General features: G+C 46.7%; 3 protein-coding genes across 8 annotated transcripts in view; 2 read left to right on the top strand and 1 right to left on the bottom strand.

Moving 5' to 3' along the window:
* Positions 1-48: 48 nt before the first annotated feature.
* Positions 49-27520, bottom strand: LOC133362894 (cyclin-dependent kinase inhibitor 3-like). Of its 5 annotated transcripts, XR_009757544.1 has the most exons (9): positions 17695-17802; positions 15320-15412; positions 14325-14383; positions 12992-13036; positions 11939-12161; positions 9333-9364; positions 8649-8752; positions 8320-8491; positions 49-1879 (listed from the first exon to the last, which is right to left on the bottom strand). XR_009757544.1 is itself a non-coding variant. In XM_061581865.1 (8 exons), the coding sequence occupies exons 2-8, from the start codon at positions 15391-15393 to the stop codon at positions 8399-8401; spliced, it is 630 nt and encodes a 209-aa protein (XP_061437849.1). In that variant the 5' UTR covers positions 15394-15412; positions 27402-27520; the 3' UTR covers positions 4676-8398. The 5 variants fall into 5 exon arrangements, 4 of the variants coding, with proteins under 4 accessions (XP_061437849.1, XP_061437837.1, XP_061437859.1 ...); XM_061581865.1 differs by lacking the exons at positions 49-1879; positions 17695-17802 and adding an exon at positions 27402-27520 and having other exon boundaries at positions 4676-8491; XM_061581853.1 differs by lacking the exon at positions 49-1879 and having other exon boundaries at positions 4676-8491.
* LOC133361773 (protein DVR-1-like) lies at positions 20597-23256 on the top strand. Its single transcript, XM_061580771.1, has 4 exons — positions 20597-21059; positions 22091-22470; positions 22720-22798; positions 22922-23256. The coding sequence occupies exons 1-4, from the start codon at positions 20597-20599 to the stop codon at positions 23254-23256; spliced, it is 1257 nt and encodes a 418-aa protein (XP_061436755.1).
* The window catches only part of LOC133362123 (phospholipase DDHD1-like), a 38691-nt gene continuing 37513 nt past the window's right edge, over positions 26808-27985 (top strand). The window contains exon 1 of one of the 2 annotated variants that reach the window (XM_061581102.1): positions 26808-26855. The gene's annotated coding sequence lies outside the window, so the exon portion shown is untranslated. Of the gene's footprint in view, positions 26856-27273; positions 27464-27985 lie in introns of those variants that run through there. The other variant, XM_061581108.1, reaches the window with a different exon arrangement.

The raw sequence follows: 27985 nt of genomic DNA, 5'->3' as shown, positions 1-27985 counted from the left end.
AATAATCCCGTGGGCTGGTGGAACCAGGTGGCTCCGACCAGTATAAGGGAGATTATGTTATGTTTTATTTGACCAGGTTAGGCCCACTGAGCTGTACGGCTCCTTTTTCAGAAGCGACCTGGCGACCACAAATACAAGCTCAAGCAAGTGGCTTCACGTGGAAATTTATAGCAGCCAAATACTCTAAAAGCATGATTATACATGAAATAAGTAATATTTTAAGAAACACGCTTTAATGAAATGTACCGTACTAGTAATGGAAGAACTCCACGACTCCAGGAAGTGGCCCCGAGGCTTGCCATCACGTAAGTGAGCGTGGTGATTTACAGCCAACGTCAGTTGAGCGTGGACAATTAGACCCAAGCCGAAACATAACACGTAAAAAATAATGTTTAAAAATATATTTTATAATGATAGAATATAGTATTGTCATCAGTATAACATGAGTATACCAAGTTTACAGTCGATACCACATTGGGAAGTGGGTTAAAATTGAGTTACAAGATTTGTGGATACAACAACAACGACGACAACAGCGACTTCATAAAAAGCGTGTAAAAAAATTAACCCGTAAAAACAAAGTTTTTCACTATAAATCCTTTATATGCGTGGCATCGGGGCGGCTAGAGTCCTCTCGTCCTCTGGCTTGAGATGGCTGCCACCTATGGGTCAGATGATTGTCTGCCACCATTATGCAATTGGTCATTAAATATTTAAAACATTTTCCCTAAACAGTGTAAAATTTGGGAAAAACATTTTCACGAAAATTAATTGTCACGCACAACGAGTCTGTGTGCAAAATGTCAGCTCGATTGGATCACGGGAAGTGGGTTAAAAAACGACCGAAAGATTTGCACGGTCGTAAGCAAGCAAACACGCAAGCAAGCAAGTGAACTTAATATAAAGGATTTAAAAAAGGTTTCGATGGCGTTTGAACGTCTTAACGCCTCCTTTTTTATTCACCAGAATAACAGAGTGAGTTAAATAAAAGCGTGTAAAAAATCCACGCAACTACGTGGAGACCACGCAAACTCCAAATATACAGCAGCAGGCATCGACAGGGTCGTGATCGAACCCACGCGTTCCTGTATCCCAGGCGAGGTAGTTAACATCTCGTCCCCGTGGCGCCGTGGAGATAATTGTGTCCACAACAATTCGCCTTGCACAGCTGTGGAGGGGACATTTGCTGGAGATTTAAATGGGCGACTGGGTGACCAGAGTAGGACGCGAGAAATTCCAGGAGATGAGTGAAGGAGAAAGGGAGAGGTGGGGAGATGAGTGGATGAAATGGGAGGGAGAGAGAGTGGGAGAGAGGCGGGGAGATAAGTGGGTGGAGTGGGAGCGAGAGAGGGAGGGAGAGAGGTGGGGAGATAAATGGATGGGGAGGGGTGGGAGAGGTGGGTGGGGAGGGGTGGGAGAGGTGGGGAGATAAGTGGATGAAGCGGGGAGATAAGTGGGTGGGGAGGGAGAGAAAGAGGTGGGGAGATAAGTGGATGGAAAGGGAGAGAGAGTAGAGGTGGGGAGGGGGTGTAGGGAGAGATAAAGGCAGGCGGGCGTGGGTGGAGGTCGGGAGAGATGGGGAGGAGGGCAGGAGAAGAAAAATACGGAGGAGGGAAGAGATACAGAGACAGAGAGATGCTGGGAGACATCTCGGGAGGGGAATGGCAGCAGGAGGAGGGGGAGGAGAGATGCACGCGGGGAGGGAACCCGACAGAAAACGTCAACAGTCCGGCGGGGAGGGATGGCGAGAGTGAGAGAAAAGCTACTTGGGGAGTAGCAATAATCCCGCGGTGCCATCTTTAAGCCACATCAATTGTGACCGGGCGGCCGTGGGTGGGTGGGTGGCGTCGTTCTTCCCGACACGAGCAGGACGCGGTGCCTGGCCCACACACGGACATAGACAGTCCCATAGACAACGCGTGAACGACACGGACAAGACAGCCCTATAGACAACGCGTGAACGACACAGACAAGACAGACCTATAGACAACGCGTGAACGACACAGACAAGACAGGCCCATAGACAACGCGTGAACGACACAGACAAGACAGTCCCATAGACAACGCGTGAACGATACAGACAAGACAGCCCCATAGACAACGTGTGAACGACACAGACAAGACAGCCCCATAGACCACGCGTGAACGACACGGACAAGATAGCCCCATAGACAACGCGTGAACGACACGGACAAGACAGCCCCATAGACAACGCGTGAACGACACAGACAAGGATGTTCACTCTCTCACTCGGACACCGAACTCCCAAGGATGTGGGGCTGTTACCACCTTCTCAGAATTAATTCGCAATTATTCCTTGGTGGCTTGAATTCGGTGGGAGGGCAGGGGGGGGGGAAAGAGTGAGATTTTTGCGGTTAGAGGAGCATTTGTTACATTGGGATACAATTCAAGCGAGATCATGAGGTTTATATGTTGAAAGCTTCTTTAAAATATCCAAAGATCCCCCATATAGGCTTAAGAGAGCGTTGAGGGCAAGCGGCGTTAGCGAGCCCCAATGCGGACCAGCACGGCACACGAGGTGATGGGTAAGACAGCACCACGCTCGGCCGCCTTTGTCTCCCCAGTGGCGATGTTTACACATCTCACTAGGTACTCGTTTGAGGCCGAGTCGACCTAAAGCCACGCACGCAAACGCGTGCCCCCCATAAAAAGTGCTCAATCCCGAAATTCGGATAACGCGAACAACATTTCACATCTTTTCACTTGTAATAATGTAAATGTTTTAAACGTCCTTAAACAATTGGCGGAAATAGTTTGACACCAACCAAGGAAAGAAATGAGAAAGACGTTTTAAAAATAACAAGAGAGAGAGAAAAAGCCATTTTAAACAGACAAGTTTTTAGTCGAGATTTGAAGATTTGGAAAGTGTTTATTTGAAGCTTTCGTGACTGCAGGAATCCATACTCTTTGGTTCTTTCGGTAAAGTCACGTAGGTAGAAAATTAATAGATCACGACGTTTCGATCGCAACACAAGCAATCGTCATCAGGTGGGACAACCACAGCAAGAAACAAACTGCTGAAGCAGGCGAAAGAGCTGCCGTGGCACGAGGTTATATAGGCCTCGGCGGTAGGGGTGGGAGAGAAGGGTGTGTCGTGTATAGTGTAGTGTATAGTAGTGTAGTGTATAGGTGTATAGTGTAGTGTATAGGCGTATAGTGTAGTGTATAGTTGTGCAGTGTATAGGTTGGTTGTGTATAGTAGTGTAGTGTATAGTGCAGTGTATAGGTTCGTAGTGTATAGTGCAGTGTATAAGTTCGTAGTGTATAGTGTAGTGTATAGGTTCGTAGTGTATAGTAGTGTAGTGTATAGTAGTGTATAGGTGTGTAGTGTATAGTGTATAGGTGTATAGTGTATAGGTGTGTATTGTAGTGTATAGGTGTGTAGTGTAGTGTATAGGTGTGTACTGTATAGGTGTGTAGTGTAGTGTATAGGTGTGTAGTGTAGGTGTGTACTGTATAGTGTAGTGTATTGTAGTGTATAGTGTTGAAGTAGGCGAGAGAGCTGCCGTGGCACGAGGTTATAGAGGCCTCGGTGGTAGGGGGGGACAGAGAAGGGGGGAGGGCAGAAAGTGGGACCCTGCAGGAGCACTTGAGTCACTGGGGGAGAGATCCGAGAGGCACGGAGAGAGACACACAAGGAGTTGGAAATAACAGCTGACATAGGCAGGTAGGATGGAAACATCACAGTCAGTTAAGACTTTACTTGGTTAATAACGTCCTTCCATTTCGATTTAAAGCTTTCGTGACTGCAGGGATTCGTCTTCTTGGTTCTTTCGGTAAAGTCACGTGGAAGGGAAGTAATAAAATAATAAAAATAAAACATAATAAACGAATTCTCACGACGTTTCGGCCACAACGCAAGCAGCCGTCCTCAGGTGAAAACCAGGTCTGTCTGCCAGACGCTGTCGCCTCGACAGACCTGGTTTTCACCGGAGGACGGCTGCTTGCGTTGTGGCCGAAACGTCGTGAGAATTGTTTTATTTTTATTATTTTATTACTTCCCTTCCACGTGACTTTACCGAAAGAACCAAGATGAACGTCCTTCCAATTTGTACCCATTTTCTCGGTTGAAGTTGTGTGTTTATATATCTGGATGGCTTCATGAACAAATCTCCGATAATAGCCGGTGGGTTTACAGAGTACCTCCGTCTTGGAAAAGTCAATTTCGTGTGAGCCCACTGCGTTAAAACAATGATCAGCAACGGCAGAGGTATTGGTTCTAACGTGTTTCAGATCTGCCTTGTGTTCGTGAACTTAGTTTGTAGACACTCGGATATTGCACATCAGGAATCACATCCTTTACAGATGGGATCAAATTACGGATTTTGTGTACTGTGTCGAATCGAACCTGAATCTTGTGTTTGTTAAAGATTTTGGAAATCTTTTTGGTAACCCCTGCTATGTATGGCTTCACGTGTTACTAAACTAGAGATGTCGGCTAGCAGTCATCTTTACATGGGATACAAACTAAGCAATAAACTTCTTCTTGGTTCTTTCGGTAAAGTCACGTAGAAGGGAAGTAATAAAATAATAAAAATAAAACATAATAATAAAATAAAACATAATATTTTATTTTATTATGTTTTATTTTTATTATTTTATTACTTCCCTTCTACGTGACTTTACCGAAAGAACCAAGAAGATGAATCCCTGCAGTCACGAAAGCTTTAAATCGAAATTTAAGCAATAAACTCTTTTTTATTTTACCAGCGATGAAGCTCTTTGTAGGCAGCTAGCTACCTGGCTATAGCAAATGATAGTTCAATGAAGTGGCTTGTCACGTGGAAATTTACAGCAGCCCAAATACTCCAATCAACTGATGAGGCTGGTTGTAATTACCGTCACTCAAATTGTAAAGGTTATGGGTTCACTCTCCAACACACAAGCGGTGTGCTGAACTAGTAACGAATTGGCACGCGTTGTTTACGTGACAAACCTTACTAACAGGCTGTGTCGGGTGTTGGCAGGTTTAAAGACACATTTTTATTTACGCTATCTAACCGCATAATGTTGGTCGCGAAAGCCTAGGTGTTAAACCAAAGTTAACATTGTTAGTCATCCAATCTTTCTATTTTCCACTGAGGAATGCCAAATAGCCTAAACGACACTCGTTTGTTAAACAGTAAAAGATAATTCATTTTATTTGTGCTCGTACGCCACTGCCAATATGCTCCTTTCATTTATATATTTTTATTAGAATAACAAACAAGTTAAATATCGACACAGCATAATTGTAGTTTAATTCATTTTCAGTGGTGGTCAATTTCCCAATGGCATGCTTCAAAGTGGCACAGAATTCATGACAACAATTTTAAACCCTCGCTCATTTATGCCTTTGCCAAACACACAATTAAATTATGATAACGCATTCACAGAGCAAGCTGCTGAAATACAACCAAGTGCACGCACACCCGTAACGAGCCATCAGTGCAGGGCCTGCAAATTATTACGTAAAACTTTACATCTGCGGATAAATATATAGAGGCATTCATCTTCGAGTGTGCCCTCTGTCACCCATGATCACCATCGACCATACACTTCGGCAAGAAATCCGTGCACTCTCACGCGACAGCGTTTGCAGACGCGAACGCCGCTCGGGTGAGCGGAACAAAGCTCTCCACTCGTGCAAATGATCTCCTCGGTCCAATGGACGTTTGAACTGCGCTTGCGGGCATCACAACGACTCAGCTGGCATGAGATGGCAAACTAGCAGAGCCGAGATGGGGCATGCTGATGGAACGGTCAAATCTAGGGTTGTTCAACGGTGACCGCTAAGTTTAACACGTAGGAATTCCACGACCAATATTGCCCATAACAAAGGTTGTTTTGGGTTAGATCGCGAAGATATGAATGCGTCGTTAAACCCACCACCACCCGACAGTCAATACGCAAGGTTTGTAAATGTTGCGGGTTTACTCTCCAACACACCGGTGTGCTGAACTGGTAACCGATTGGCAGGTTCTGTTTACGTGACAACCCTTACTAGTTGGCCGTGTCGGGTGGTGGTGGGTTTACCAACACATTTCTTTTTCCGCGATCCAACCCAAAAATAACCTATGTTATGTTTAACCGCGAAACGTTTTCAGCATCCACCGCCGGTTTTTGACTTCGACTGCTGTTAAAAGGTAAAGGTGTAGTCCTGCAATTTGCTTGCTCAAAGCCACTGCTGGCTGAAGGGGCATATCTCCCACGCTGGTCACTACATCCTGGAAGTGGTGGGAATACCCACGCTTAACCCCACCACGTGCGGCGACCTGCCGATCAACTAACCGGGGTTGTGCCCATTTATACTGCTGGGTACGCGGAGGCGGTCAATGGGGGGAGTGGGGGGAGGAGGGGGTATTTCAGTCAAAAGCCGCAGATGAAATCGAACCAGCGACCTCTGGATTGCAGTCCAGTGTGCTGACCGTTACTCCGCCGTGGCAGCTTCTTTGGTTTCTTATTAAAGCAAAAAAAAAAACACTTTACTGGCTCAAACATTTAAACGTGGAAATCCGGTAACCATTTGATTTTCTTTCACCAGTCTTTGTCACGCGGTTAATGGTAACGCAAACACGTGACTTTTTCGACAACCCCAAGTCCAAAGGCGTGCACGCACTCAGCGCTCGCCTCCATTCCTGCATTCGGGCAAGCGATTATTTCCACTTTTCTTTACGTTTCAGTGTGAGAATGGCTTGCCGAAAACGAGCCGCCACTGTGGATTCTACGAAGCGTGTAAACAATTAATCATTTGAAACAGATTCCTGCACTCACACACTACAAGCGCTGAATCACGCGAGTAGCAAAATCGGCCAGGAGATCAAATGTGATTAAATCCTCCATCCTGAATTGTAACACATTCTTCAATCGTGAACGAACAGACACACAAAAAAAGTGCAACCCTGATTCACGATAACTTTTTTGGAATCGTTGAGGAGTAAAATAACATGTCAAATGGTGATCCCATAGCACAATTTTATCATCACGGAGGAGCCAAATAAATACGTACATTTATGAACCAGAATCATGACAATTGTTTTAAGAGGGCAAAACAAATCTAATCACAGCCCCCCGAAATCATTTTTTGGCATCATGCAGGGCACAAATATAAAAATTGGCAATCCCAAACAAGAATCACAGTGTACCTGTAAAAAAAATATATAAATCCACAATCATTACAATTTTTGGGATTTACGTAGGGTCAGAAAATAAATCTATTGGTGATCCCAAATTATAATCCTTTTCAGAATCACGGAGGGAAAATTATAAATTCGCTGCTTGTGATCGTAAAAATTGGCAGAGGGATAAGAATAAATACATTTGGGACTGTCATGAAAACTTTAGTAATTACGTGGGAGAAGGAACGACATATAAATTAGCACCAGATCCACCATAAACGGAAACATAAACTTTTTATTTTACCAGGTAAGGGCCCACTGAAGCTATGTAGCTCTTTTTTAGAAACGACCTGGCCACAAATGATAGCTCAACGAAGTGGCTGATCATGCTGACATTTACAGCAGCCAAATACTCTAAACGCGTGACGTTGATTCGAAATGTGGAGGGAAAAACCAGAGGACCCGGAGAAAAATCCACGCGACCAAATATACAGGTGTCAGGATAGGGGATCAAACCCACGACCTCCTGCATACCAGGCGAGGTAGTTAACATCTAACCACCATGGTGCTGATGTAGTGTCATTGATGATGTCACTATAGTATAGCGACAGTACCGAGTGAGTGGTCCTGTATGTGCGGAGCCTCTCCCTGGTGCCTGATGGGCATACCAGGGGAGAGACTGAGTAAACACGAGAGGGCACGTGACCGGATGAGGTGGTAATCAGGGTGAGAGGAACACGTGATGTGGGTCCTGAACCCTCACGAAGGATCTGGGAAATGGGCGTGGCCAAGGGGAGGGTCTGGCCTCGCCGCAGGTATACAAGTCGAGCCCCTTGGGAGGCCAGGGTTGGTGCTGGCTGGGAAGAAATCTTCGTGGTCGTGCTCTTCGGTCTCCGGGCATCGCGCACGGGGACCAGGCAGCGTGTTGGCTGTCCTGGTCCGATTTAGTAGTTGTCCCATCCAGAGTGTAAATAGCCATCGCCCCAAGTGTATATAGTTAAGTATAGGAACGGTGGGTTACCACCCTATGTCGTTATCCCGTTAGTGTTAAGAGTTAATGTGATGTTAGGTAATAAAACGTGTTGCCACCAAGTTCTAGTGTGCGCCTCGATTGAACCCATTACACCAGCATTACACCCATTACACTAGCATTGCACACATTACACTAGCATTACACCCATTACACCAGCATTACACCCACCTCCACCTCCTCCTCCTATCCACCCACCCCGGCTCCCTCTTGCTGGGTGAACGGCCCCCAGTGAGACACGGCAGCCGGCCTAACGGGACACGGCCCTCGATTCGGCCTGCTCCATCCTCGCTGTGACGTGAGCCTCCAGGAGCTCTCTGAAATCGTGCAGGAAGTTGTACTGCTGCAGCGGAGAAAGCGGGTGACACGGCGGGGGTGGTGGGAGGGGGAGAGGGGGGGGGGAGAGGTGACCAAGTAAAGCCTTCACGGTGAGGCTGTGTGTTGAGTATAGATTATTATCGTGTTTTTTTAATTTCGGCGGCCCGCTGAGGGCGACTTACCTGCAAGGTCTGTATGGCCGCCCTCCCGCGCAACTCACGCAGCGCCGCTATCGCGTCCTCGGGGCTGAGTGACTCGGAGATGCGCAGCAGGAAGCAGGCAGCCACTGCGCACACGCACGCAGGCAGATACACGGACCGACAGCTGGGCTGACGGACAGATGATACGACGCAGTACGATTGGGATTCATGTATTACGTTCTCGAAAGACATCCTCCGCGGACACGGAGGGATGAAATTATTTACTGGGCGTGTGCCCGGTGGATTGTTAGGTCGCAGGACCGAGTGAGATGACAACGGCTTGGGGAGGACTTCATCTGACAGTGGATTGATTTTGACTGGACGATGACGATAACAGTGAATGGTTAACCCCCCCCCAGGGTTAAGATATTGGATGGAATGACCGTCATGCAACGGACATTGCTCTCGTGGCAGGACGGATGGAAAAAGTGCTGCCCCCCCCCCCCCCCTACCGTGTGTGGATCAGAAGCGATATCAGAGGTAGCTATGTGATATCAACTTCCACGGGCCGTTCTCTAACGCGGTGGTTTGTACTGCTCTGCGAAAGATACAAGTAGATTGTTTTTACCACACGACCCCAAGTGCGCCAGTGGGGTAAACGTAAAATAAAGGAAGATGGAAATGATCGTGAATATAATTACGATGTGCAATGTGCACAGGACTCACATAGGCAGGAGCGACCCAGGCCCCCGTAGCAACTGCAAGAGGCAAAACAATAAACATCACACGGTGTGCATTGCATATTCTTTGTTAAACTGTGGCCCTCACCAATGCTCAAGATAATCCAGTTCTATCTCATATCTGAGAGGAGTAGTAATTTTAGCAAATTATTTCAGATGTGACGTCACCGCTCACTTGCCGTTAAATATATTACATCCATTATTGCGCCCCCCCCCCCCCCCCCCCAAAATACAAAAGTAAATTTGTATACTTTTTTGCATTGTGTACAGTCTGGAAGCTACCCACGTGCCAAATTTCAAGTTTGTTGCATATTGGGAAGTATGCTAAACATTTCGAACAGACACACATATTCACAAATTTCCCTTTTATATATAGATAGATTAGCCTTGTGAGTCACCCAACCACCCAGGGCAAACATTACATAGAAAGGTCAGACTGTCCCTGGCTAAAGGCCAAGATAACGCCGAGGGAAAAATTAGGGCAATGATTGCCAACAATCGTCACCGGCAGCAATTGTTGCACCGTTTCCCATTCGATGGTTCGACTTTGTCAAAAATTTTACTTTTGAATCTGCGACCGTTGTCCTAGCGATCGAGAGCTCAGTTAGAGGGAGGAGGCGGCTGTCACTTTGTGGACGCGCAAAAAACTCCGGCGGAAAATTGTGCTAACTTCAGTTGGCGTGCGACGTTCGAAGTGTGGAGCGCGACCCTTAAACGACTAGCGCCGCCCTCCCCATGGTCGCCTTCCTCCACCAGCCGCTGCGATCCGTGGATCAAACAAATCACTCGAGACGCCGGTAATGGATGGCAGCAAGAGCAGTTCATGCGAACGCTGCCACGAGTGGTCGCACATTTGGCGCAACGGTCCTTTGCCGACTTTGCGTGACGAATGATTAAATTCACGATTGCAACAGAATCACGATTTGCCCAGATCCTGGACAAATCCAACCGCCGCTCCCCCGAGTGGGCAGTTGGTACGGCAACGCCCAATCAGAATTGCAGATTGCGGGTCACATTACGACCGTGTTAAAGCTTAACCGTTACAACTTTCATAGTGCCGCTTGTTGCTGGCCGCATAACACGTTGGAATTATTGGGCTCTGTGCTCAGCAACTGTGTTATAAAAAAAAATCATCAATCAAGAATCTGGTACTTTGTAGCCATTTAAGGGAATGTAGAATATCTGGTGACTGCAGAGAATTGCAAACATTTGATTCTGAAACACGTGATATTCACATGTAAATAGTTATATAGGAATTGGCCAAACATCACGGTTCTAGGCTCTCTGTGTTAAAATAGTCATAAGACTCAATGAGGCTTTCACAGATAAGTAAATGACTATTCAGCAGGCCTGTTAAGTGAATCGCCCAGCTATTTTAAGAGTTGTTGGACAAGAAAAATCATGCATATGCACGGTTCTTCTATTACACTTTCAAACGTGCGTTTAACACGTAGGCTTTTGCAACTAATATTTAAAACGTGTCTTTGTCCTCGGATGTATTTCGTTGTCAACAATGACTTTACGTTTCACGTCACAGGGCAACACAGATGCTGCACGTAATAATGAAGTAACAATGACGCCGTATTGGAGGGGAGAAGTGTTCACTCTTGCCGCCAGAACGCAGATGCCAGAAATATAATTTTGCCAGTGTTTTCTTTTTGGTCTCCCAAGTGTTCAGCATCCCTTTGATAAATTTGGCCAATTTGCACAAGGGTAAGTTCGAAGGACCCTTGGTCCGTCTCAATCGGGATAAAACTGTGCCAAATGAAAACAGCAACCAAATGTAGAATTTAGTGATAGGTTTTTACCCTTTCAACTGGTACAAAACTGACACCTTTATACAAGGCATCATGTTTGCAATAGCCGCAACACAAGTAGTCAAAATGCAAACAAAAGAAACAACTCTGATGATGATAATGATATGCACTGTCCTTGAAGTTGATTGGTCCACACCCGAGACAGCTACCAGTTGAAAGGGTAAAAACCTATCACTATATTTTGCCACTGGTAAAGGAGATGTCTCATAGAATAAATGTAGAATTGTTCTCCTGATTATTGTCGTTTGTATAATAATTGATCTTTAACTCACCGGTGAGCCGAAACAATAACAATTGGCGCTTTAAACGCTTGTACGGTTGACAATTAATTTGTGTCGGGCGGTGGTCTGAAAAGCAGATATGTCCAGACCATTACACGGCCTAACCCAAATCCAAGGACTAAAACTAACCTATTTTTATTTTACCAGGTGAGGCCCACTGAGCTATATAGCTCTTCTGCAAAAGCGACCTGGCCAAAAAGTGATAGTTCAACGAAGTGGCTTATCATGTGGAAATGTATAGCAGCCAAATACTCTAAATGCGTGTTTCCAAACGTCGAGGGAAAAACCGGAGGACCCGGAGGAAAATCCATGCGGCCACAGGGAGGAGAGGCACGCAAACTCCAAATATACAACAGGCGTCAACGTTGGGATCGAATCCACGACCTCCTCACACCAGGCAAGGTAGTTCACACCTCGCCACCGTGGCGCCCTCTTACAAAATCATAACATTGGCTGCGAAGTTACCTACGCATCATCGAGTACGCGAGACGTACTGGACGAGCACTCGCCTGCCGGCGCCCAGGGACCCGTGCATCGTGTCCAGGAGGGCGCAGCACTGCGCCACGTCGGGAACCGCGCCGTCGAGCACCGGCTCGTGATGCACGCGCAGGCCGCGGCGGGCGTAGGCCTCCAGCAGGTCGGGCACGCGGCAGTGGACCAGCTCGCCGGGCGTGCACAGCACCAGCACGTCCTGCACGCCCTGCGACTGCACCTCGTCTGACCGCACGACCGCGACGGCGGAAGGTGGGGGCAAAGGAGGATGCGAAACAGAGTGCCTGGTTCCAATGGTGTAAATGCTTACCCCGAGCTCTCATACTCTGATGGTGCATTGTCTTCGAGTTGTGCGCCTTTTGGCGTCATCTGGTCCAACCCATGTGAGACTAGGCTCTGAGGAAAACTGTCTAGGGTGTGGACCAATCAACTTCAAGGACAGTGCACATTATCAGAGTTATGTTTTTTGTTTGCATTTTGACTGCAGGTATTGTGGTCTATGTAAACATGACTCCTTGTAAAAAAGGTGTCAGTTTTGTTGCCAGATAGAAGGGTAAAAAAACAATTATCAGGGTGCCCACACATAAACCAGCGTTCTTCACATCCTTCACTCCTCCATCATCACCCCAAGAGCTATCCCTCTCTCCATCAATCCCTCGCTCCCAGGCTCCGGTTGTTCCTTAAAACACTTCTGATAATGTATAGGGTGACGGTGCCCGAAAAAGAAAAGACAGGGAAATGCCCAATGTTGCTCAATAGATATCATAATTGTTTTTTTACCCTTTTATCTGGCAACAAAACTGACACCTTTTTTACAAGGAGTCATGTTTGCATAGACCACAATACCTGCAGTCATAATGCAAACAAAAAACGTAACTCTGATAATGTATGCACTGTCTTTGAAGTTGATTGGTCCACACCCGAGACAGCTTTCCTTAGAGCATAGTCTCACATGGTGTTGGACCATATGACGCCAATAGATATCGTCATATGGTCTGACCGCTGCACCACCCAAATTGAGAAATGTCCTTTCGAAAGAAAAAAAGCGACCTCACCAAGATCCTTGTCCAAGTTTCTCCATGTCTCCTTGAATTTGCAACCTGTACAGAAAAAGGATCTCCTCGAAAAACGTACAGACGGCCAGCACATCATCTGCTAGTTTACACAAAGCAATCTGGATTTCATGAACGCTAATTGCGTCTCAAGGTGCACAACAATGACACGGCGCATAACAAGTGTCTGGCGAGCCGTGTGAACATGAACGTAAATATTGTACGCGCGTTCCAAAATGCCCACGTAATGAGTTGCATCACACTTATCGCAGAAAGACACTAAAGATCCATTATTCAAATTTCAAGCGGTTGATTGTGACACTATAAATGGATAAGTTTAAAATAGCTCAATGATTTATAATCAACGTTTTTGGGTTTAGATCACGTTATTTATAAATGTGTGGTAACCCTCCACCACCCGACACGACCAATCAGTAAAAAAAAGTGTCACGTTGACAAAAGACAAATAGTTCACTGCTTTAGCCCACCGGTGTGCTGAAGCGTGAAACCACATCATTTACAATTTTTGAGTACGACGTTTCGCTGGTAATTGCATCCAGCATCATCGGGCAATTGCCGGTGGGCTAAAGCAGTGAACTATTTGTCTTTGGTCAACGTGACACTTTTTTTACCGATTGGCCGTGTCGGGTGGTGGAGGGTTACGACACATTTATAAATGACGCGATCTAAACCCAAAAACGTTGATTATGAATAATATTGGTCGCGAAAGCCTACGTGTTAAACTGATAGCTCAATGAGTTAGCTCCTCACACCGTTTAGCTTCTGCGCTCTGGGCTGACAGGGTGTTCAACAGAAAAGTGCTCTGGAGCACTCTGCCCATTGAACCCACTCAAGGGATCAGTCTAACCTCCAGCCCATGGGTCGGATACAGCCCGCTGCTTAATGTCATATGGCCTGCGGTCGTATGACGCCTACCACTTCTAAGCAAGCATTTTAGCCACACTAACTGGGTACTGAAGGGGAATGTTTATGACCTGGAAACCAAGTTTCTTATTTTAGTACGCTCAGCGTCAATGTCAGCGCCTACTGGAGTCACCAAACTAACTGCGATGTGTGTGTCAGAGTTTGTGTGTAGATCGCTGATGTCTGAAATTTATAATTCATCCTCATTATTACGTTTATGCCTCCTCATGTACCATTGACTCGATTATCCGGGGCAATGGGGTGGATAGGTGGATACCAAAAAATTATCATATGTTATCCTCATTATAATGTTTATGCCTCCTCATGTACAACTGACTCGATTATCTGCCAACGTGTTTGTGGTCACATGGGCACTCAGCCACTGGACCCGACAGCTGTGAAGTCAGCTCACCTGGCAGGCTGCTGATCCCCAAGCTCAGCGTGGGATAGCCCACTATGGAGAGGTCAAGCCTGGGGTGGCAATCACAAAAAACACGACCGCGCAAACACACACACACACACACGTGTGCGGGTTAGCCAGATGACTCACAGGGCTGAGAGTACCAGCACAACGTAGTTATATAAAGGGACTCCTCCACTTAGGAACGAATTAGGTTCCAGGTCTGTTCGTAAGTCGATTTGTCCGTAAGTCCAACTTTACTCCTATCGATTCCAAACACGTTGTACGGCATGTACACTAAACACGGGGAATGGCTTTAAAAGTTGTACAATTCCCTATACATGTGTCGTGTCTTCAAAAATTACTCACACCGACACATGGTAACAAGTCACTTGCTTACACTTTATTACTCCTGTTCACGCGCCAGTTGTAGGCACTCCTATATCTATCTTTACTGTTACATATACTTCACTTATCTTCGCTCTCACCTATTCTGCACCTCACCTATTCTGCACTCAGCAACTCTGCACACAGCAACTCACTCGGCGACTTTGCACACAGCAACTTTGCACTCCGCGACCTTGCACACAGCAACTCCGCACACAGCGATTTTGCACTCAGCCACTCTGCACACAGCAGCTTTTAGAACTCTGCATCTCCACTGCTACCCTCGCCTACGTTGCCTCATACCCGCTCACCCGTCTGTCACGGGCGGGGGGTTCTGTTTACGTGACAAACCTTACTAATTGGCTGCGTCGGGTGGTGGTGGGTTTAACGCCACGTTTATATATTTATGCGATCTAACCCCAAAAAATGCCTGTTACGTATAATACTGTCATTTAATTGCTCACAGTTGTAAGGCAGTGTTAGAACGATGACTGTGCTCAATAAGTTTGGCTCAGAAACGGCAAGTTATCGACAACGTGTCACAATAACCGGGGGGAGAATCGATTATTTTGTTTGTCTCCTTTCGTGAATGAGTGAATGCTGAATCTGGAGACGCGCACCAGTCAATGCGGAAAGGCGGCTGATCGCTCTGTGCAGGGTCCACCTCTTCGTCCGACGAGTTGAACTCGCTCATGCCGTGAGCTGCTGTGTCCCTGCAGACCAATCACACACACCACGGTGCTGAGGAGGATAAACGGGGCTTCCAAGTTTAGCTTTTGTGCCTGACAATGACTTATTTTCAGTGATGTATGTTGAACTTCTTTCGCACCATACGTAGCCAACCGTGCTAATCGGCATTCACGAATCTTTACAATTCTTTAAGAGACGCCTCAAGACGCACAACCTTTTGAGTGTGTCCAAAAATGGGGCCTTTTATGCCAGTATCAAAGTATGAAAAAATAAGAATAGGTGTTTACCCTATCTGGCAATAAAAGCGGAGGTGTTCAGATGCTCAAACACCAAATATAAACCTTTTGCAAGGAATCAAGTCTGCATGACCCCCAAGGTACTTATGGTGAATATGCAAACAAACATGTTCTGATAATATTAGCCATTGTCTTTTAAACTGATTGGTCTACACCAGAGACAGCAACCTTGTTAAGTCTCACCAGTATCAGACCAGAGAACGCCAAAAGGCAAACATGTGGAGGGGTTGGGAATTTAAAAAACATGATTCTAGATTTGAAGTTTTCGTGACTGCAAGAATTCACTGTTTTTTTCGGTAAAGTCACAAAACCGTCACAGCAGAATTTTGCTGTGACGGTTCCACCTGAAGACGGAAGCTTGTGTTGCCTCCGAAACGTCGTGATTTAATTTAAGAAACATGCCCTGTTGCTTTAACTTCCGCGCCAGGAGATTTAACTGGTAAGCCCTGGATGTACTAATCATTACACCACGGCAGCATTCACACATTCACTCTACAAAGTGTACGGATTTTCCCCGTAGTATTCTCCAGAAAAGCCAAGCAAATCAGCCGTTTCAGAATATCTGGCTCCAAATCCTCGTTAATGTTTACTGACCTTTGACCACTTTTTAAAGCCCTTGCATTGCTTCAGGGCCTAGTCTTGCTGTTAAATAAGTAATATTTAAAAAATATTTTTTTAAACACGCTTTTATTAAATGTACTATTAATGGCAGAACTCCACGACTCCAGGAAGTGGCCCCGAAGCTTGTCATAACGTCGGGGACCGTGGTCAATTACAGCCAACGTCAGTTGACCGTGGAGAATTAGACCCAAGCCGAAACATAACATGTAAAAAAGAATGTTTAAAAATATGTATTAAAATGTTTATGATAGAATATGGTATTGTCATCAGTATGACATAAGTATACCAAGTTTGCAGTCGATACCACATTGGGAAGTGGGTTAAAATTGAGTTACAAGATTTGAGGATACAACAACAGACAGAGTGACTTAATAAAAAGCGTGTAAAAAAAGGTTTCGATGGTGTTTGAACGTCTTAACACCTCCTGTTTTGATAATTGTTTTTTTACCCTTTTATCTGGTAACAAAACCGACACCTTTTTTTTTTACAAGGAGTCATGTTTGCATAGACCACAATACCTGCAGTCATAACGCAAACAAAAAAGGTGTCCGTTTTGTTGCCAGATAAGAGGGTAAAAAACCAATTATATTTTTTACTGGCAAATGAGGTTCCAATGGTGTAAATACCTACTGTTTTATTCACCAGAACGGGTAAAACTTATTCTGATTTTTATTTTCACTTACAAAACACATCACTGTTCGTGCCTTCATTTGCGTCTTCACATAAATACACCATCACCAACCATGATCGATCCACTACTCGACGCAAGCCTCACTCAACCACCACCGCCCCTTGCACACGAACCGATTAACCCCCGTTAATCGCTGCCGATTGATCTGCCGCCTTATTTCCTATGATTGCTTTTTCATTGCTTTCATGGCTTTATTTTGGTGATTTCGAAAAGTGTATTGGTTTGGCCATGTTTGTTTGTTGTAGTACAGAGTTAGACTGATGGCCTTAATCTAAGTTGTCTTGTGGTTGTTGTTGTTGTTGTTTGACTTGCATCCCACTGGGATTTTTGCACACAGCGTTGGTGTACGGTGTTTTTTCTGCAATATTTTTGCTGTCTTTTCTTGAATTTTCTGTTTGCACTTAGTCACATATTCACTTTAAGATGTTTTTTGTTCATGTTTTTGTTTTTTGTTGTTGCACCCGATTCAAGAGCTGAATGGCTCACAGGGCTATACCTAATAAATGAACTTGAACTTATTAAACCGAAGGTTCGATAAAGGCGACTAACATTAGAGATGACCGATTTGAACAAGGCCTCAAAAACACACACGCGGTTAGCCGACACACCGAAAACACGTTCCCTGTCGCGTGTCAACACAAAACACAAAGTCGAGACTAAACAGGACTGTTGAGACTGAACACCCAAAAGCACGCACCTTTTCGTTGTTGACGGGAAACGTTGCTGAGAAGTTTAAATCTTTAAGCCGCTTTTGACGCGCTAAGATTGTGCTACCCACGGCAACCGCGCGTTTTGATTTCAAAAATGGTCACGTGGTGCGCAAATGCCGCCTCCCGATTGGGCGTCAATGCCCCGCCCCCAACCCTAGAGGCGCATCGTGATTGGTGGAGGTCGAGAAAGGGGGCGTCACCTGGAAGATGTCTTCTGGATGTGGAAGTGATCTTCTGAAACTCGAAGTTGTCTTCTCGTTCTGGATGAGATTCTTCCGAATCTTGAAGATTTTATTTCTGATTCTAGATTTGAAGTTTTCGTGACTGCAAGGATTCATACTCTTAGGTTTTTTCGGTGAAGTCACGTAGGTAAAAATAAGTAATACAATAATATATTATACTGATTTACTATTTTATTAATATTAATGATGGTTTATTTTTTTAAATGTCTTTATTATTTTATTATTTATTTTTTCCTACGTAACTTTACCGAAAAAACCTAAGAGTATCTTATTTCTGACTCTGAAAGGTGACTTCTGAATCTGGAAGTTATCTTTTAAAACTGAAAGATATGTTCTGAAAAATCGATGGGTCTTCTGAATGTCGAAGAACACCTCTTCTAATTCTGGAAGAGATTATTTCGAATTCTTGTAGAGGTTTCAGTTTCATTAATTAGGTACAGTATAAGCCCTGTGAGCCATGCAACCGCAACACACATAAACATCTTAAAGTGATTTCACGCAACAGAAAATTTCAGGAAAAAACAGCAAAGTCTTCCAAAAAAAGCAAAAATCCCAGTGGGATGCAAGTCAAACAATAACAACCATAAGACAATTAGAGTCTTCTGGAAGACGAGAAAATAGTTTATCCCACCCCGCACAATCTCCCGTCCTTTAACAAGAATTAACCTCGCTAAAAATAATCTCACCCGAGCTGACTTAGGTTAGAGCCAAGTTATTAGTCAACATTGTTTTACGTCTCTTGCAATACTTTCCATTTCTCATGCGACACAGTTGCATACATGTCAACCCCTTATCAGTGCCCGACCTTATTACAGATCATTTCAGACCTTTTTGGTCACCCCGTGTCCTTTATAAATCTCAACGTTCATCCCACAAAGTCCCATCACAAGGGAGAAACACAAACAAATAAACGATTATTTTTGGCCCGTCTTGAAACGGCTGTAGGCCATATGGACCTGAAAACTCAATTTATCTGTACGGGGTAAGCAGTATGGTCTGGTAGGTATGCAGTTGTTTTTGCTCCGATTAATGTTTGCTTGATTGCTCTACAGGGTGGACCAGATCTGTCTTGCGACCCCCAATTAATTGAACCCTAAACATGTTATTTTTTTCCGTTTTAAATAAACTTCACCTTCAAAAGATGACGTTTTGGGGAATGAAATAGGGGTCACAAGACATCTGGACCACCCTGTACTTTGATCCTGATTGTGAATCTTTAATCTCTGAGTTTCGCCTTTCCCACTGATGACCCAGGTAACCGTTGCAAATGACTCATCGTGGCCTCTCGCGTGCTCACCCTGCATTGGATTGACAGAGGGCTATAAAGAATGGTCTCACGTCTTTTTTTACAGCAATAATCTAATAGCTGCCGAATGATAAAAACGCATTCGCTTAATAATGCGTAATGAAACCACACTTGCTCATCACCATATACGTTTCTCTCTTAATTGACAATTAAAGGTGACGCACGCGTCGATTGGTTACTCGCGTGAAACGTGTGAAGCGTGCAGTTATAATCTAATGTCGCAGTTATAATCTAATGTCGCAGTTATAATCTAATGTCGCCGAAATCAAGACCCGTGCGTGACTTCGAGGGAAAGCGGCGACGTGGCGAGGCCTTTCATCCAGCAGTGGATTGCTCATGGCTGTTGACGATGACGATGCATGTCCCTAATGATCTGATGTTGATCACTGGTTTGTAATGCCGCGTTGGCAGTGGTAATAACACGAACCTTCGTCAATAACACTGCCCCCCCCCCCCAAAATGGAAATATATATGACGTTTCGGTTAAGGAACCTGATTCATAGCACATCATATTGATGCATGTTAACTTAATCAGTTGTTAGCCGTGGTCGGGAATCGAACTCAGGTCGTCAGGTTTATTGCGCGATGCGCTAACCCCTGCGCCACCGCTCCACCCACAAAGCAGGCAAATTACACCGATGTAACAAATTATTTCTAATGTGTATGTTGCATTCTATTACGTATGAATAACTTTATCAATGTGTAAGATTATACAACGTGCGTTCGATAATACATTGCACTTCAGATAATCAATTGCACTTCAGATAACAATTTTACTTTAGGTAATATATTGTACTAAATTTTGATTTAAAGCTTTCGTGACTGCAGGGATTCATATTCTTGGTTCTTTCTACGTGACTTTACCGAAAGAACCAATAATATATTGTACGCTAAATAATTGTACTTTCTGTAAGATAAAGCACGTTAGATAATGCATCGCACGTCAGAAAATACATTGTCCGTTAGAGCTCCGTGTTTGTTAATCTCAGCATCTGCCCCTTGATTAGTTTCAGGGATTGCAGGAATGCTAATCAGCCAGCGGGGCGACTTGGGGTAGATGGCTTCCTACTGTGAAGAGGGGTGGGGGTTGATTGAGGGAGGATGAGGTGGTGGGATGTGTACATAGTGCGGGGGAGGAGAAGGTGATTGAGATTTCAAAACACACATTCGCCTCTGCTCGCTGGGTTTTTTTGCGTGACCATTAAACACAAGAGCAGAGGGTTTTTAAAAAAAGTTCTACAACCTCCAGGACGTCGAGAACGTATCCAGTTCAGTTGCTTAAAGAAACTTGGAATAGCAGCAGCGTCATCATCATCATCGCCAGCAGCAAGAATCACAACAATGGGGACCCACGTGCTCATCTTGCTGCTGCTATCGTTGCTGTTCAACTACGCTCATCTGCTGATGGCTGGCACTTTGGGCCACGAGACCGCAGATAAAGCTGCGCCCGTTCAACCAGGGGTTGAGGATGACCTCGAAGATGATTTCAAGAAGCAAGAGATGCACTTTCTTCGGGCCCTGGGTCTCACTGAGCGGCCCAAACCCTCGGCTGCTCGCCGCGCCATCCCGGCTTTTATGTGGAAGCTTTACCGCGGAGGTGATGATGGCGGTGCTGCTGGTGGCGGTGCTGATGATGGTGGCGGTGGTGCTGGTGGCGGTGCTGATGATGGTGGTGGTGCCGATGGCGGTGCTGATGATGGTGGTGGTGCCGATGGCGGTGCTGATGGAGGGGATCGAGAGCGGCCGTGTCGCCTACCCCGATACGGAGTGACCGGCAACATCATTCGACATATTCCAGACCAAGGTGAGCCCTTGCTGGTCAGGTGGGGTCAACTCTGATGCTGTGACCTCCTGGCTCGTGGACCGAAATTTTGCACTCCTATTGTGTTTTGTATCGTTTGTTGCGACGTTCTGACATGCTCTTACTGGAGATGTGTGAAAGGGAGCTTTATAGCTCATCGGATTACTCCGGTATAAATACATATTGTCATCCTGATTATTAACACATTGGATGTTTTTTTTAACCGTTGCTCAGCACATGGCTCCAAAGGCTCCAATACGTCAAGCGGCCACCAAAAAAACCGTACTATGAAAAGTTATACGAGTAGATGAGTCAATAAATTTCGAGAATTGAGCAAGGTTATTATTGAGACCTGGAGAGAGAGAGAGGAGGGGGGGGGGAAAAGGACAATGGGAGGGAGTGCGGGAGAACGAGCGAAAGAGTCGTCGTGACCCGCAGGATATATATGTCATTGCAAAGCATCCTCGCCAATCGGATAGAACTATCCTTACTAATCGAGTTCGAGAGGAGGGGGGTGGGCATCATTTATTCCCGGTAACGACGCTGAGTTTCGAATGCCAGCTCGCGCGGTGATGTTGAGCCCTAATTACCTTTTTGTAACGCATTACTATTGAGAGAGTTTTTGATGTGTTGACCGCCAAACTTACAAGTAATTTGAAAGTTATTTGAGTAAAAAAAAGTGTTCCCCTAACCCTTGGTCCCAAATGTGACTCTTCATCTCGCCGTGTCCGTTTGATCTGTCTTTAAATGTCCACGTGGTGAGCCACTTTGTTGAGCTATCATTTGTGGTCGAGTCTCTTAATAAAAAAAGAGGTAATACCTCCGTGGGCTATACCTGGTGAGATAAACAAAAAATTGAAGTTTTAGTTGTCAGTGATTTGTTTACCTTTGCACTCCTATCGATTTTTTTTTGTATTGTTTGTTGTAACGTTCTTACCCCGTGCCCCTACTGAAACATCTGGTGGGGGGGAAAAAGAGCTTTATAGCCGATTTTAATTCAAATTCTCCATCCACCCATCCACCCTTGTGCACAGGCAGCCACGTGGACCTTCCACGGATCTCCACGACGCGTTCGCTCTGCGCGTCCCGACGGCTCCTCTTCAACCTGACGGTGGCGCAGAAGGCCGGCGAGAAGGTCGGGATGGCTCGGCTGCAGCTGGTCCTGCCGCCAGCGTCCTACGGCCCCAAAAGCGGGGAAGTGCCCGTGTCCCTCCGGATCTCGGCGATACACGAAGCAGGAGGGACGGAGCAGCAGCTGAGATCCATTGTGTCGAGTTCCGTGAGGCTCTCTCGCTCGGCTTGGACCTTCGACCTGACCGAGGAGGCGCGGAAAGCCATCGGCCAAGGACAGCTGAGCGTCTTCCTGGAAATTGAGGAGGAGGAAGAGGATGTGTTGCACACCGACGTGGAAGAGGTATCGTTGTCCTCTTCATCGAAGCTGTACGCAGCATTGGAAGGTGTATTGTCGTCATTGTCGTCGTCATCATCCACGGATCTGTCCACAGAATGGAATGAGGAGGGATCAATGCCCTTTTTGTCATCGTCCTCAGCAGCAGCAGCAGCGTCGTCGTCATCGAAGCCGAACGCAGGAGTGAAGGAGACCCCGTGGGCAGCAACATCATCGGCCTCGAAGGAACCGAGCCTGTGCGAACGTGCCGAGCAGGAACTTCGCTCCTCGCTGCTCCTCATCTCCATGGATGGCTCTCGGTGCACGACGAGACGTGCCAAACGGAGCGCATCCCACCAAAGTAGTATGGGCGACAATCACCACGACCTCCACTCCCCATTCCCCACGTCACCCCGGATCAGCATCAGCATCATCATCCTCAACATCAGCATCCTCATCCTCATCATCGTCGTCATCAGCATCTCCGTCACTCCCAGCAACGTGTGCAAGCGCCGACGACTCTACGTCGACTTCCGAGACGTGGGCTGGCACGACTGGGTGATCGCTCCGCAGGGATACCTGGCCAATTACTGCGCGGGCGAGTGCCCCTACCCGCTCGGGGAGGCCCTCAACGGCACCAACCACGCCGTGCTGCAGACGCTGGTGCACGCGGTGGACCCGCGCGGGGTGCCACAACCGTGCTGCGTGCCCGTGCACCTGTCGCCCATCTCCATGCTCTACTACGACAACAGCGACAACGTGGTGCTTCGTCACTACGACGGCATGGTGGTGGACGAGTGTGGCTGTCGGTAGTGTGTGTGTGGGTGGTTGTGGTGGGTGGTTGTGGTGGATGAGTGGCTGTTGGTAGTGAGTGTGGTTGTGGTGGGTGAGTGTGGCTGTTGGTAGTGCGTGTGGGTGGTTGTGGTGGTTGTGGTGGGTGAGTGTGGCTGTTGGTAGTGCGTGTGGGTGGTTGTGGTGGGTGAGTGTGGCTGTTGGTAGTGAGTGTGGGTGGTTTTGGTGGGTGAGTGTGACTGTTGGTAGTGCGTGTGGGTGGTTGTGGTGGGTGGTGGGTGAGTGTGGCTGTTGGTAGTGCGTGTGGGTGGTTGTGGTGGGTGGTGGACGAGTGTGGCTGTTGGTAGTGTGTGTGGGTGGTTGTGATGGGTGAGTGTGGCTGTTGGTAGTGCGTGTGGGTGGTTGTGGTGGGTGAGTGTGGCTGTTGGTAGTGAGTGTGGGTGGTTTTGGTGGGTGAGTGTGACTGTTGGTAGTGCGTGTGGGTGGTTGTGGTGGGTGGTGGACGAGTGTGGCTGTTGGTAGTGTGTGTGGGTGGTTGTGATGGGTGAGTGTGGCTGTTGGTAGTGCGTGTGGTTATGGTGGGTGGTGGGTGAGTGCGTCTGTCGGTAGTGTGTGTGGGTGGGAACGATTATTTGAACCCGTCCTGGGTATCCCCTAGCTCGACTCGGTCTCATGAGTGGCTGAAAGTGTGGTTAGTTAGTGTGGTGTGTTGTGGTGGTTAGTGCACACACAATTCAACGCAATTATGCTTTTAATTCCAGTGGCATCATTCGGCATTCATCTGGATTAATGGGTTATCTCAGCGGAGATTTGTATGAAGTTGTAATTATCAGTCAGATTTAATCACACATTTAATTTGATTGTGAAATTATAGTACCGTGTGCAATTAGCCTTTCAAATTTGTATTAATGCATTTACGAAGCGTTTTTTCTACTTGCATGCAATGCTACTGAACAATGCTAAGGTAACCTTTTATTGTGCAGATATACGTTAAATGCTCATGCTGATTTGTTGGTCTGATATCCTGAAACATAAGACATGTGTGTGTTTGCATCACAACCAACTTTTACAATATACTCTGTTCGAACAATTTATTTTAATAAAGACTTTGACAGTTTTCCTTACTTTTTCTGTACTGGTGAGATTTTCATATTCCCCCCCCCCTCCACTCTTGAGGCATCGTCGTCGCCATAAGTTGAAGAATCCATTTGGAATCTTTCCATCGGTTTGCCCCATATGTCCAGAGAATGGCTGTTGAGATCTCGCACAGGGCTTCTCTATTAACCCTTAAAATATCTTTCAAGTGAAAATGTTTGATTTTTTTTTACACACGAGGAGGCATGTATGTATTTTTAACCTTAATCTTAGAACTTTCGTGACTGCAGGAATTATTAGTATGCTATTTTATCTTTAGACGTGACTTAACCGAAATAACCAAATAATATTTTAACCTCTTTCGCACCGTACGTAGCCAACCGTGCTAATCGGAGGTTCGGCATACTTTCCCACACTGCTACGGAATTGTCACGTGACCGATGAGCTGATATGTTTCATTCTCAAGAGCTAGAATTTGGTACAATTCAGTGTGAAAACAATTTTGCGTGAAAGTCAGTTGTGACTAGGATAATGGAACCATCTCCCTCCAGCTACAAGAGAAATCGGCTCGTGGTCAGTTGTCGGGATGGAGCTGTTGCAAGGCTTGTGGAGAGCCTTCATCCAGCAGTGGATAGAGGAGATAATATCTGCTGATAATAATGCTGCTTCTTCATTCGTGTCGCTGATGTAGACGCATAGCAACAACAACAATTTCACATTCAGGTGGTAAAGCCAAGATAACCGATGTGATTTCTCATTCGCATTTGTGGATCGGGCATTGATTGCGACTTTACACGTTGCATGGACTTGTTCTGGATATCAGAATATCTGTTTAAAACTGGAGAAATCCGATGTGATGCTGATAACTGGAATCGATAATTGATGGATGTCTGCTGCTGCTGCTGATAATGCTGATTATGACGGTGGTGGTGGTAATGACAACAACCTGTGTAATAACGGGACTAATTTACAGCCTCTGTTAATCCACTGCTGGATGAAGGCCTCTCCACGACGTGATTTGACCATGGTACTTCAACAACGCTGGCCGCTGGAAATAATCATAATACATTTATGATCCCAAATATACGGGTTTTTTTGGGGTTAGATCGCGTAAATATATAAATGTGTCTGTCATTAAACCAGCCACCACCGACACCGTTAATTTAGTAAAGGTTTGTCACGTAAACCGAACGTGCCAATTCGTTAGCAGTACAGCACTAACCACCGGTGTGACGGAGAGAAAATCCACAACAATTACAATCTGAGTACGACGTTTCGCCAATAGGCGAAGGCAGATTTACACAATTTGGTGAGTGACAACACTGGGACTCGCCACGCGGTGGCGCAAAGTGGCCCACACACGTGTGCAGTGTTACAGTGTTTAAATGTCTTCTTGGTTCTTTCGGTAAAGTCACGTAGAAGGGAAATAATAAAATAATAAAAATAAAACAATAAAATAATTCTCACGACGTTTCGGCCACAACGCAAGCAGCAGTCCTCATAGTGAAGAACAGGTCTGTCGGAAAGACGGCGTCATTCAGACAGCGTCATTACACAAATCGCACCAGGGTATACTTATTTGAGGCCGAGTCGACCTAGGGGAGTCCCAGCACCGGCTCGTGATAATCGTTGGTAATCGAACCCGGGTGGTAAAGCCGGGGGGGTGGGGGGGGGGGGCTGTAACGCGCTAACCGCTCCGCCACCGCTCCCCGGCACTGGCCACGTGGTGGCGCTAAGTGGCCACATGTGCGAGTGATACAGTGTTTAATATATTAATATATACAGTGTTTAATATATTAATATATAAAGACACAACACGCACACACCGACAGACACAGACGCTACAGTACACCCCGTGATGTTAAAGACAGACGTAGTGTCTGTGTGTGTCTGTCACGCCGAGGAGGCGTCAGTAGCCGGCTGATGATCATCAGCAGCAGCAGCAACATCAGCAGCAGCATCATCATCAGCAGCAGCATCAACAGCTTCAGTAGTAGCGGCAGGAGCTTTCACGATCGCCGCTACAATCAGTAATAACAGCGGCGTTAAGAAAGAGCAGCAGTAGAAGCAGATCATCATCAGCAGCAGCAGTGTCAGCAGCATCATCAGCTTCAAGCAGCAGCAAGATAAAACACTACAATCAGCGGCATCGGTACTGTTTTTTTAAAGAAACGACAGCGGTGGAAGCAAGACCATCATCAGCAGCAGCAGCAGCAGTGTCCTGCAACAGCAGCATCATCAGCAGCAGCAAAAGCAGTGTCCATCAGCAGCAGCATCATCATCATCAGCAGCAGCAGCAGTGTCCTGCAACAGCAGCATCATCAGCAGCAGCAAAAGCAGTGTCCATCAGCAGCAGCATCATCATCATCAGCAGCAGCATCAGCAGCAGTGTCCATCATCAGCAGCATCATCATCAGCAGCAGCATCATCAACAAGCGCCGGCAGCAGTGTCATCAACATCATCGTAACAGCAGCAGCATCATCAGCAGCATCATCATCAGCAACGCATCGTTGTTCACCTCTGGGTATGTGTGAGTGTGATGTGTGTGATGTGATGTGTGTGATGTGTGTACGTGTGTGTGATGTGTGTGTGTGATGTGTGTGTACGTGTGTGTGATGTGTGTGTGTATGTGTGTGTGTGATGTGTGTACGTGTGTGATGTGTGTGTGTGATGTGTGTACGTGTGTGTGATGTGTGTGTGTGATGTGTGTACGTGTGTGTGATGTGTGTGTACGTGTGTGTGATGTGTGTACGTGTGTGTACGTGTGTGTGTACGTGTGTGTACGTGTGTGTGATGTGTGTACGTGTGTGTACGTGTGTGTGTACGTGTGTGTACGTGTGTGTGATGTGTGTGTACGTGTGTGTGTGTACGTGTGTGTGATGTGTGTACGTGTGTGTGATGTGTGTGTGCGTGTGTACGTGTGTGTGATGTGTGTGTGTGTGATGTGATATGTGTGTGTGTGGTGTGTGTGGACGTGTGTGTGTGATGTGATGTGTGTGCGCGTGGTTGTGTTCGAGTAATTTGTGCGTTGGGTAGAATTAGCATCGCTAATGACTACGGGAGTCATTACCTCGACGATGTTGACGATCGCTCGTCCGTGTGGGTCCGTGTGGGGTGAACGCGGCACACGCGGTCAGTCTACGCTCTTCCCTCGTTACATCCCGTATCCATTCACCTCATCACCTCCTCATCACTCACCCCCCTCACCCCCCCCTCACCCCCCCTCACCCCTTCCTCATCACCCCCCCTCACCCCCCCTCACCCCCTCACCCCCTCACCCCCCCTCATCACCCCCCCCTCCTCACCCCCTCACCCCCCTCACCCCCCCCCCTCATCACCCCCCTCATCACCCCCCTCACCCCCTCACCCCCCTCACCCCCCCCTCATCACCCCCCTCATCACCCCCCTCACCCCCCCTCCTCACCCCCCCCCCCCCTCATCACCCCCCTCACCCCCCCTCCTCACCCCCCCCCTCATCATCCCCCTCACCCCCTCACCCCCCCTCCTCACCCCCCCCCTCATCACCCCCCTCACCCCCCCTTCTCACCCCCCCCTCCTCACCCCACTCCTCACCCCCCCCCTCATCACCCCCTCCTCACCCCACTCCTCACCCCCCCTCCTCACCCCCCCTCACCCCTTCCTCATCACCCCCCC

The sequence above is a fragment of the Lethenteron reissneri genome, chromosome 8 (assembly GCF_015708825.2).
Source record: "Lethenteron reissneri isolate LAM-NWPU_2019-01 chromosome 8, ASM1570882v1, whole genome shotgun sequence".
Lineage (NCBI taxonomy): Eukaryota > Metazoa > Chordata > Hyperoartia > Petromyzontiformes > Petromyzontidae > Lethenteron > Lethenteron reissneri.
This window is presented reverse-complemented; position numbering and strand designations above follow the sequence as displayed.